The sequence below is a fragment of the Lygodium microphyllum genome, chromosome 7 (genome assembly GCF_053477565.2).
Source record: "Lygodium microphyllum isolate KBCC chromosome 7, Lygodium_microphyllum_v1.1.10, whole genome shotgun sequence".
NCBI lineage: Eukaryota > Viridiplantae > Streptophyta > Polypodiopsida > Schizaeales > Lygodiaceae > Lygodium > Lygodium microphyllum.
The window spans coordinates 58,071,447-58,082,206 of NC_141141.1; the positions used below are offsets into that span (position 1 = coordinate 58,071,447).

General features: G+C 44.2%; 1 protein-coding gene across 1 annotated transcript; it reads left to right on the forward strand.

Moving 5' to 3' along the window:
- Nucleotides 1-1,153: 1,153 nt before the first annotated feature.
- MCM5 (Minichromosome maintenance (MCM2/3/5) family protein) lies at nucleotides 1,154-7,763 on the forward strand. The gene is made up of 19 exons (XM_087681420.1): nucleotides 1,154-1,434; nucleotides 1,606-1,720; nucleotides 1,825-1,968; nucleotides 2,475-2,654; nucleotides 2,761-2,859; nucleotides 3,230-3,363; nucleotides 3,454-3,559; nucleotides 4,054-4,188; nucleotides 4,357-4,434; nucleotides 4,528-4,632; nucleotides 4,707-4,798; nucleotides 4,935-5,067; nucleotides 5,276-5,371; nucleotides 5,467-5,555; nucleotides 5,772-5,862; nucleotides 5,974-6,083; nucleotides 6,550-6,679; nucleotides 7,083-7,184; nucleotides 7,338-7,763. The coding sequence occupies exons 1-19, from the start codon at nucleotides 1,277-1,279 to the stop codon at nucleotides 7,419-7,421; spliced, it is 2,181 nt and encodes a 726-aa protein (XP_087537546.1). The 5' UTR covers nucleotides 1,154-1,276; the 3' UTR covers nucleotides 7,422-7,763.
- Nucleotides 7,764-10,760: the final 2,997 nt, after the last annotated feature.

The window sequence follows — 10,760 nt, forward strand, 5'->3', positions numbered from 1 at the left end:
AGGCATCTTGCCAAGGTCATCTTTTCCTATTTCCTCCTAGTTGTCTTATCCCCTCTCCTATGCCCATCTAGATTTTACAATTTGCACAGGAGGGAGCTTGGCGCTCTTTTACAACATTTTAATGGCACCTTTGCATTTTAAAATGTGCCTTTGCCTCCGACTTGAACTTTTGCACTTTTGGCCTTTCCTCTCTTATTTGTTTGTTGGGCTACCTTTTGGTACGTTATTATATGTTTTTTGAATTTTCTTTTTCCCATCTCACATCAGGGTTAACAGTATGTTTTGAAGTAAGCACATCCCAAACGAGCCTCCTATTCTACCACATGATAAGAATGTGAAAACCTTGGCGGTTGATTCCATCCTATGTTTGAGAACATGACCAAAATGTTGGGCTGTGTGTGCACCAATCAATACATTGGATAAACTCTTATTATTTCAAAAGTTTCGACTATATTAAATTACCACCTCTTACCTAGCCTTCTTATCCTTCACTCAAAACTACAATCCATCCATTCTTCCAACTTTGAAAGCAAAGAAGAGAAGTTTTCATCAATACGCAAGGGTTGTCCCATAAACAATACCCATGCATATGTGTGTGAATATACATACATACATATATGCAAATTCACATGCTATATATTTTTTGTGTGTGTAGTGCACCTTGTGTCATTAAGTGTACCTTTTTATTTAAGAGCAAATCGAGCGATGGGAGCTACATGAAAGTATGGCTAGTGGCCTAGATGGGCAACCTATCACGCAAGCTATTGATATAGGGCTAAGGTTGGATACAATCGGTTGCCTCACTAACTGCTACCCCTCTCTCGCACACCATTTTTAGCCATGTATCCCCACTTGACCAGCACGTGGTGGTCAAGTGGCCTTAGCAAATTGAAGTTGCTCTATTTTTGGACCTACTACCTCTATTGTACCAAGTTGCGAAATTTTTGAGAGTAAATACAAGCACCATGGCCACATGATGTGAACTCTTCTCACTTCATTGACCACCCCTAGCTCATTGGCCCTTGTCTAGCTGCGAGGCCCTTCATTTTCCCGCCATAATTATTTGTTTTTGTCTAATAATAGGGGATGAACATTTTCCCGCCACATTTTGTTCCCGCCAGCGCTCTCTCTCTCTCTCTCTCTCTCTCTCTCTCTCTCTCTCTGTGTCTGCCTTACTCGCGCGGTCATAGCGAACAGGCTCCTCCGCCATTGACCACCTGCCTCCTCCTCCGGTTGCCTCTACCCCCGGTCCCCTCTCGTCTCGGAAGGAGGAAACATGGCTGGCTGGGACGAAGGCACTGTCTTCTACAGCGACCAGGCTCGATTTCCCGGTGGAGATCCTGATGAAGGATCGCTTACCCGCCATACTGCACAGCGCAAGTTCAAAGAATTCATCCGCAGTTATCAAGGCATCAGAGGCGACTTTCCTTACAGGTTTTTCCTTGCCCTCTCTCTCCTCCTTGTTTGCCATGAAAGAGATTAATGTTCAGTTAAAATGTAAGGCTAGGTATCCGCATTTCATCGATCTTGACTTCGTACTCGGAAAGAATCAAAGCTTGCAGCTCGATTCTGAAGCTTGTGGGGATACCTCTCTGTTATGTACAGAGAGGGCCTGCTCCACAATCCTAATTATCTGCAGGTTGCAATGGAAGATCTTGACTTCTACGATGGGGATCTCTCGGAGAAGATCAGGAGGACGCCAGCTGATTACTTGCCGTTGGTAGGTATCGACGACATTGTTCTAATTTTCAAAGGGATCAATTGGTGTCCAGAAGAGGCATTGAATGTTTGTAGTAAATGGCAAGAATTTCTGCCGGTGTGCAGTTCGAATCGGCTGCGGCAGAGGTGCTGGTTGGTCTTAAATCGAAAGTGGCTGGTGAGACCGGTGAGATGGAAGAGCCGAGCACAGGAGAAGTGCAAATCTTGCTAACTTCAAAGGAGAACTCGAACTCCATGCGCGCTCTTGGGGTAGGAAAGGGATGTCCCTCAATCTCTAGTCCTTTGTGCAGATTCTCATAGAAATTTTGCCAAATAGCTGCAGACTCTGCTGAGAAATTCCATGTTAACATGACAGTTTCTCTAAACTTCTGCCGGGAATTTCCATGTTAACATGAAAATTTATCTAGCTTTCTATTTGTTTCTAAAACATTCTCTCTCCATCTGTCTCCTTTTGAAACTTCTATGTAAGTCAAATGGTTGCTAGGGATCAAGCTAATACAAATTCTCGCTCTTCTGTTAACCTCCGACTTAATTCTGTATGCCAATATCTTATACTCCTCATCTCTCGCTGTGTTTCTCTCCTTGTGGAAATTCATGTGCTTCAAAAGGTTTCTAGGGATCAAGTCTCTGACATAATTCTGCATGTCAATGTTGTTTAGTCCTAGATTGGAGCACCTATATGTATCGTTGTTTTGTCTTCTTTGATATCCGTCTTATTCTCTTTTGAAACTCAATCTGGTATAAATTCTGTGTAGGCACAATACATTTCGAAACTCATCAAGGTTTCTGGCATTGTGATTGCTGCATCGCGGATCAAAGCCAAGGCTACATACGTCTCTCTGCTCTGCAAAAATTGCAAGAATGTCAAGACCGTGCCTTGCAGGCCAGGCCTTGGCGGTGCCGTTATGCCACGATCCTGTGAACATGTGCCTCAGGTTTCTCTTCAGATAGAATTTCTGAACTTGGATGAAGAGTTCTTTTTTGTGACCTGCTCAATTTAATCGGAAAGAGCTAAGCCGTCTTTGCAAAATCCTTTATCAGCCTGGCGAGGAGCCTTGCCCTTTGGATCCATGGGTCATCATGCCTGATAAAAGCAAGTATGTGGATCAACAGACCCTCAAGCTGCAAGAGAATCCAGAGGTTGGTTATCAACTCCATTTTTGAGTGAGGTATTGAGCTCATTTCGATTTAATGCATCAGGTTCACAAAAGCGTTTTGACGTTTTCCCCTGTGGCCGAAGGGGCTCTTTAACATTGTTCTTCCCTGTAGTATTCAACATCATGAGCTTTTGCTTAGGAGGCTCCACATGCCTGCCTAGGTAGGCTTCTACCTCCAGCTGCACCTAGCTAACTATGTAATCCCTTCCTCGTAGAAGCTCATGATGTTGTTGTAATTCACAGTGTGGGAATTATAGTGGGATTTTGTACAAAAATTCTTGTTGTCGAATTTATCGGTTTTGGACTTAAAGCACGATAGTGAAAATTTCTCAATCACGGCAGCATTGCTGCAGGACGTTCCCACAGGAGAGCTTCCCCGCAATATGTTGCTTTCAGCTGATCGGAACTTGGTGCAAACTGTCGTGCCTGGCACTCGGGTCACTGTGATGGGTATTTACAGCATTTTCCAATCGGGTAGTTCTACCTTGTATGTGTTTTGTTCTTCGGATCTACATACACGTATATTTCCTCCACATGGAAGTTCGGTCTCTAATGTCTGTGCTTGTCTCTTCTATAGACAGAAAGGTGCTGTTGCTGTGAGACAACCTTATATTCGTGTCGTTGGTATAGAGCAGGCAACTGAAAGCTCTTCAAGGGGCATTTCGTCCTTCACCTCCGACGAGGTTGGCTAGTCATTTGTGTGGTTCTTTGTGAGATCTTGCTTTAGATAAGTTTTGTTTAAAGAGGTGTATGGGTGCGTGCAATTTCTGGCTTGTTGACCATGCTCATGCTCTGTGTAGGCGCACAGTTTATTTTGCTTGCTATAATATTCACCCTGCATCCAATGGCTTCCTAGGTTGTTTTGTGTAGCTTGTGTCCAATGAATCATGACATGAATGGAGCGTTCATCCCTGCCCACAAGTTTCCTAAATTTGAGAATTTGGATTTGTTTACTGGGAAGCTCGGGCTCTATCGTGGTTTTTGTAAACCACACCTACTACAAGCAAGGGGATGTTGTGTATGCAATGACGTGCATTTTAGTTTCTACTTGCCCTCTACCAAATTCCGATCAATGTTACGGCTGTTCAGCTAGTTATTGCTCCATGAGTCATGGTTGCAATGTTTGGTAACAGTAGCTACGGCAGCGAGTGATCATTCTCACTGTTCTATCTCGTAGGAACTGGAGTTTAAAGAGTTTGCCAGGAGGCCTGACGCCCATCAAGCACTCTGTGAGATGATTGCACCCTCGATTTTTGGCCACGAGGATGTCAAAAAGTCAGTTGCTTGCCTCATGTTTGGAGGAGCTCGGAAGGTAAAAATAGCAAACATTTGGGTTTTCGTCTTTGTCGTGTTTTGAATAACATCAAACGGGAGTGTATGACTCAGTTTCTGAATCCGCTTTTGATGGACCTCAGTAGATAATTTATCAGTTGAATAATGTCGCAAAAGACTCCATTCGTTTTCTTTCTTGTTGATACAGAAGCTTCCGGATGGAGTTCGATTAAGAGGGGATATCAATGTCCTGCTGCTCGGGGATCCTTCCACTGCTAAGTCACAGGTGGGCTCACTTGCTCTCTTTAATAACTCAAAGACGCAATGCAGTTTCTCAAGCCCTGGCATCTTACATCACATTTTGCAATTGCAAATGCAGTTTCTCAAATTTGTGGAGAAAACGGCTCCTATTGCTGTTTATACGTCTGGCAAAGGATCGTCTGCTGCTGGGTTGACTGCCTCTGTCATTCGAGACTCCAGCACGGTAATAATGTGCAGTCTGGAAGTTTTCACGTGCTGCTTTATGGCTTGGATTTTATATTATCCTAGTATATACAGAGGGAGTTCTACTTGGAAGGTGGTGCTATGGTCTTAGCTGACGGTGGAGTTGTCTGTATTGATGAGTTTGACAAGATGCGGCCAGAGGACAGGTTTTCAACCTTCTGCCTTTCATTTGGCCCACATTCCCAGCTTACATCTAGTGATCACCATACAATTACTTAGCTCATTAATATGTTTTTGTTGGTACTTATGTTCTCGTTCTTTTCGTTTGTACTTCGTTCTCAGAGTTGCTATCCATGAAGCTATGGAGCAACAAACCATTTCAATAGCCAAGGCAGGCATAACAACTGTTTTGAATTCTAGAACTTCTGTTTTTGCTGCTGCAAACCCTCCATCTGGACGTTATGATGACTTGAAGGTAAAAAATGGAGCTTGGAAATGCATCAGATTTGATTTAAAGCAAGCAGAACTTCATGATGCTTGCAAGTTGCCAATGTGCTTTTTGTGCGTCAAGTCAGGGACAGCTATGGAGTGTATTTGTTGATCCTAATTGAATATGATGCAACGCATAGACTTGAGTAGAAACAACAAAGGTATAGGTGTGATATGATTCTGTTGTTGTGCAGACAGCACAAGAGAACATAGATCTCCAGACGACCATTCTTTCTCGATTCGACTTGATTTTTATTGTGAAGGATGCTCGTGACAGGCAGCGAGATATGGTAGGAGGATGGGTCCAATACTTGACTGATACTCCGTCGAAATTTGATGAATTACACATGTATCCATCTAATAAACCTAAAACACGCATTTGCAGCAAATTGCACGACATATAGTAAGCGTGCACACTAATGCTGGGACAGTAAGCAAAGATGTCAATCCCGAAAAAGATAATTGGCTAAAGAGGTATGAATCACTACGAGGTCTGCTCTGATCTGTGCTCACAGCTTTATTTACTCTGTTTCTTCCTTTCTGTTGGTATATTTCGGAGAAACATATCTCAATACTTTTTTTGTGTGTTTGAAAATTTTCTATTCCGTTTATTTAAACCTTCTTGTGCTTAGTTTTTATCCTTTTCTTGTTCATGCATATTGTTCCTGTATTCTCACATATTGAACCCAGGTACATAGAATACGCTCGCTACCATTGCTCTCCTCGGCTGTCCGACTCAGCTGCAGCAATGCTTCAGAACAATTACGTACGAATCCGGCAGGTATCAGCTGAATGGAAAACATGAAAGAAAAGGCCATAGTGATGGTACAAAGGGTGGAGATGAGAATATCACTATTTGCTCTGCATTATCTGAATTGGTTTTCATTTGCAGCAAATGCGTCAACAGAGTCACGAGTCTGGCGAAGCGCAAACAATCCCTATAACAGTCCGTCAGTTAGAGGCAATTGTACGCATCAGTGAATCTCTGTCTCGGATGCAACTGTAAGTATTGCCCAATTTCTCCTTTCCGCCGTGGGATTAGTTCACAACAGTAGAGCTGATTGAAAAATAGGTCAAAAGCTTAGATCATCATAAAAGTATCTTATATACGGTAGCTTGATTACAGCAGCAATATCTCAGCATCTAGCGTGGCTGGCAGGTATCTGTGAGAAGGGCTTTAGTTCTACTAAGCTTCTCTGATAGTTTGATCGCAAGTAATTTGTGACAGGCAGACGTAGGAGTTAAAACAAGAGTCCATAAGTCGATAAATTACACTTGTAATTCGAACATGTAACGTGTGGCCGGTTTTTTCTTCCGTGGCAATATACGTCGTTTGACCTGTCCCTTGTCCAAATAACCCAAAACACTCTTGGGAATCAATCAGTGGTAGAAATACTGCTAGGGGTATTTGACAGCAGTGCTCGTGCTTTACGTATATTTCTGATCAGTTTGTAACTGCAATACACAGATCACCAGTGGCCACGGAGGAGCATGTGACTGAGGCTCTTCGACTGTTTCGGGTATCGACCTTGGATGCGGCCAGATCAGGCATAAATGATCACATCACAGTGACGCCTGAGATGAGAGCGGAAATTCAGGTGAGAGGCAGGGCTCCCTTACACACGTTACAGGGTCAACAAATTACGGCATTACATTACAAATTACTTTGTTTTGCTGTCTTTCTGAAATCTTTTCCACTAGACGAGAAATCTGTAGGCATTCAAGTTGGTCCTGGGGACTGGCATTGCAAGGGTGAATTCTGGCAAAGCTTAAGTAATCTCCTCAAACAGAGGAATTTACTGAAATGAAGTATGGAAGCTTACTTAGCAATACTGTTTTTGCTTTAAATTGCCAATGTCCAGCCCCTTCAACAGAGACAGTATGGAAGCTTACTGAGCAACATGTTTCGTTTTAGATGTTTATGTCCAGTGTTTCGTCTATAGAGGACATTATCAGGATCCACTGTCCAGTCGTAACAGTCTTTTGCCTTGGTACTTCCAGCAAATCGAGGCTCAAATCAAGCGTCGGATGGGCATAGGCAGCTACATGTCCGAGAGGCGGCTCGTGGATGAGCTTGGCAAGATGGGGATGAGTGAGAGCTCCGTAAGTCTTACATACCTAGTACTTGTACTAGTCTGCAATGTTCGAGAGCCATCACATTTAAAGTCCCCAAGTGTCAATTTCGTTTGATTTTTGAAGCTTAGTTATTGCCCTACAACAGGATTAAAAGGGAGCGCAATTTGGTGGTTTTTGCAGGTGAGGCGAGCTTTAGTGATAATGAGCCAGCGAGACGAGATTGAGTACAAGCGGGAGCGGAGAGTAATTCTGCGCAAAGCCTAAACACCACAATCTATACCTATGGGACATGGATGATGAGCCATAACAATCAGGAGATCTGTAATATGTAAAAGATCAGATACAGAGAAGAAAAGACAACTGTTCAGCTCCAGGTGTACGAATGTATCATGCCTAAAACCATAATAACTTATTCTTCAACCTTGTAATATGCTGGTCTTGAATTCTTACATCTTATCTATACGCAACCTTGGAAGCTCTTCCGGAGAGCCTTGCCACATTCTAAGCTTCATAACGGGAAAGTGACTTCCAAGGCACTGCTAGAAAGCCCTATTCAGTTTGCTGTCAGTATGCATTCGGTGTTATATATCAGTTATGTATTCATCTTGGAGTATGTCTGGAGGATGTTAGTGGTTACTTCCATCGTGGAGGATGGGTAGACTTTCAGTGGGTATGAACAGGTTCCATTTGCATAGATCCAGTATGCCGATGGCGAGATCGTGGCTCCAGAATGCGGTTTGAGTGTGGGCATTTACCAAAATTGAGACTCAAAAGAACTCCTGTATTTGATCACGGCAATCATTTCTCTCAGCAAGGATATTGAATCTTATTGCTGCTTTCTCTTCATAGGAGTGTGTCAGCATCATCATACCTTTGTATCGACCTTTGCATCTCTATTTGCTGTCCTGGAGTGGCAGGATTCCTCATCTTGTCGACAAGGACCCTCTGCCAGTGAGAGGACAATCACCCTTCCCATTGCATTTTGGTGTAGATTATCTAGAAACTTCAGCAGGCGATCATGGCAACCCAGTTCAGAGCAAGACCTATTGGTTGTGTAATGTTCAATATTTAAGGATTCGAAGTAGAACTAATTACCATCTCGATGATATGGGCATCGTGTATTTATGAGGAGGACGAAGGTTGGTAACTAGGATATAATTATTCGCAACCATGTTCTTGCACTTCATGGATTAATCATTTTGATGTGATTTTTTGACATCACTATATTTGTTTTAGAGCAAGATGTTTTTGAATGCAAACGTTTGTTAGTTAGAAATATGATTTGGATGTTTTACAGTAATGCAAAGGTCAAAATGTGCATGCACTTTACGTACTTGTTCAAGCAGCAACACATTTTTGCTGTAAAAGATATGATTTGGATGTTTTACATTATGGCGATGTTCGAAATGAGCATGCACATAACCGTTTTCAAAGCAATATACTTTACATGCAAGTAAGTTCTCTAAAAGTGCGATTGCATGTATTATATTTTGTGAAGAATGGAACCATCTATATTTCTCCTTATATTTCACTAGTGTCGAAATTTACATGCAGTTCATTCTCTCTCTCTCTCTCTCTCTCTCTCTCTCTCTCTTTCTCTGTGCGCAGTTGTCTCCCTTGAGAGGGCACATGAGATGCCAGGGCCTCGTGTCTATGGTAAGGGAGGTCTTTAAGGAGGGGAGACTGGTGATTGACGGTCCCCTTTTTGCCCCCATCACATCCGATCATTTGGGCCGTCGATCACGTTGACTGCGAAATTCGATCGAATATTCATCTTGTCAGCCAAGTGTCCGACTCCGCGCGTGCCTTGCTCCGAATGTGCTCGGCTTTGAAGTGCCCGGCCCAAAATGTGCCCGGCTCCAAATGTGCTTGGCCTCGAGCGTGCTCGGCCTTGAAAGTGCTCGGATCCTGGGGTGCCCAGCCCCGGGCGTGCCCGGTCTCGGAAGTGCCTGGATACTGGGGTGGCCGGCCTTGGGCACATTCGGTGCCGCGAGCTTTGCATGTGGCAAAAAAGCTAGCCATTCTCATGGCTTTCGCTTACAGGTTTTGGATTTTCATGGTTGTGATCTACTTGCAGGAATCTCTCTTTCAACTCTCTTTCTGGCGAGATACCCTTCTCCATTTCCAAGCTGAAACAGCTTGAGCATCTGTGAGCCCCGTGATTATATCTGCACAACTACAGTGTTCATTGGCTCATTCTTTCTTATGTTCATCTTGTTCTCTCTGAACAGGGTCTTGAAAAATAACATGATCGCGGGTCCTATCCCTTCGACCTTATCGCAACTTTACAATCTGAAGATACTGTGAGTTACTTTCTCAGGCGTTTAGAATACGACGGTGATCTTATCACTGGGCGTCTAGAATACGAATTCAGTCTTATCCCAGCTGTTTTTTGCAAGGATTTGGCCCAAAATCGGCTATCTGGAGAAATACCCACGTTAATTTATTGGAGTGAGGTTTTACAGTATTTGTAAGTTGATGAAGAGCATGATTAGTTAGGTGGATGCCCTCCAACAATATATCGAATGGCTAAATATCTCTATCTTGGTGGTGCAGAGGCCTGAGAAACAATTATCTGTCTGGAACTCTTTCGGCCGATATGTGTAGGCTCACGGGGCTATGGTACTTGTAAGGGTCAACTCTCTCTGCTTGGAAAAGCTTTAGTCCTGGGATTAGAGGTGGTGCAAGCACGAATTTTCCTATATCATGGATATTGATGATGGAGCAGTAGCAAAAGGGTGGTGCGCGCAAACTCTGGAGCAAGGAGTGTCGACCCTCAGTATCGACGGCTTGCGAGATGAGAATTTGCTTAGGTGAGTTCCTCTACAGCTCTGCGCTCTGTGTTGCACCTGGCATAGAATAAAGAAATCCACGTAATTGTAGGGTATGTCATCCATGCCCGTAGTCGATAGCGTAGCCGCACAGCATGGTTTAGGGCTTTTGTGTCCAGGTGTGTTGTGGAGTTCGTCCAAGTGCATGTTTCAAATTAAACGTGTGTTTGCTGGCTCCAATAGAATGAAGCCGGGCAAAAGACCCAGATCACAAGGGCAACAAGCCATGCACGTGGCATCAGCACCCCCCCCCAGACACCCCAAGCACGCTCACCAATGAAGCTCCGATCACAAGGGCAGCAATCACCATCTCCTAAGCAAGCCATGCATGTGGCCTCACCATCTCCTGTCGTATCCCAAGTCCCCTCGCCAAGGAAGCTTCGATCGCAAGGGCAGTAATCACCATCTCCCAAGCAAGCCATGCATGTGGCCTCACCATCTCCCGACGTACCCCAAGTCCCCTCACCAAGGAAGCTTCGATCGCAAGGGCAAGAAGCCATGCACGTGGCATCACCATCTCCTCAGCCAGCCATGCATGCAGCATCACCATCCCTCGAGACACCCGAAGTGCCATTGCCAAGGAAGCTCCGATCGCAAGGGAAACAAGCCATGCACATGCCATCACCACTCTCCCCTCAGCCAGCCATGCATGTGGCATCGCATATCCTGAGACACCCCACATGTCCTCACCAAGGAAGCTCCGCTCTAGCAAGTTTGTTCCTGTGCGCAAATTTGTGGTGCTGTCGGCTCCCAGAAAGCAAGCAAAGGCGCA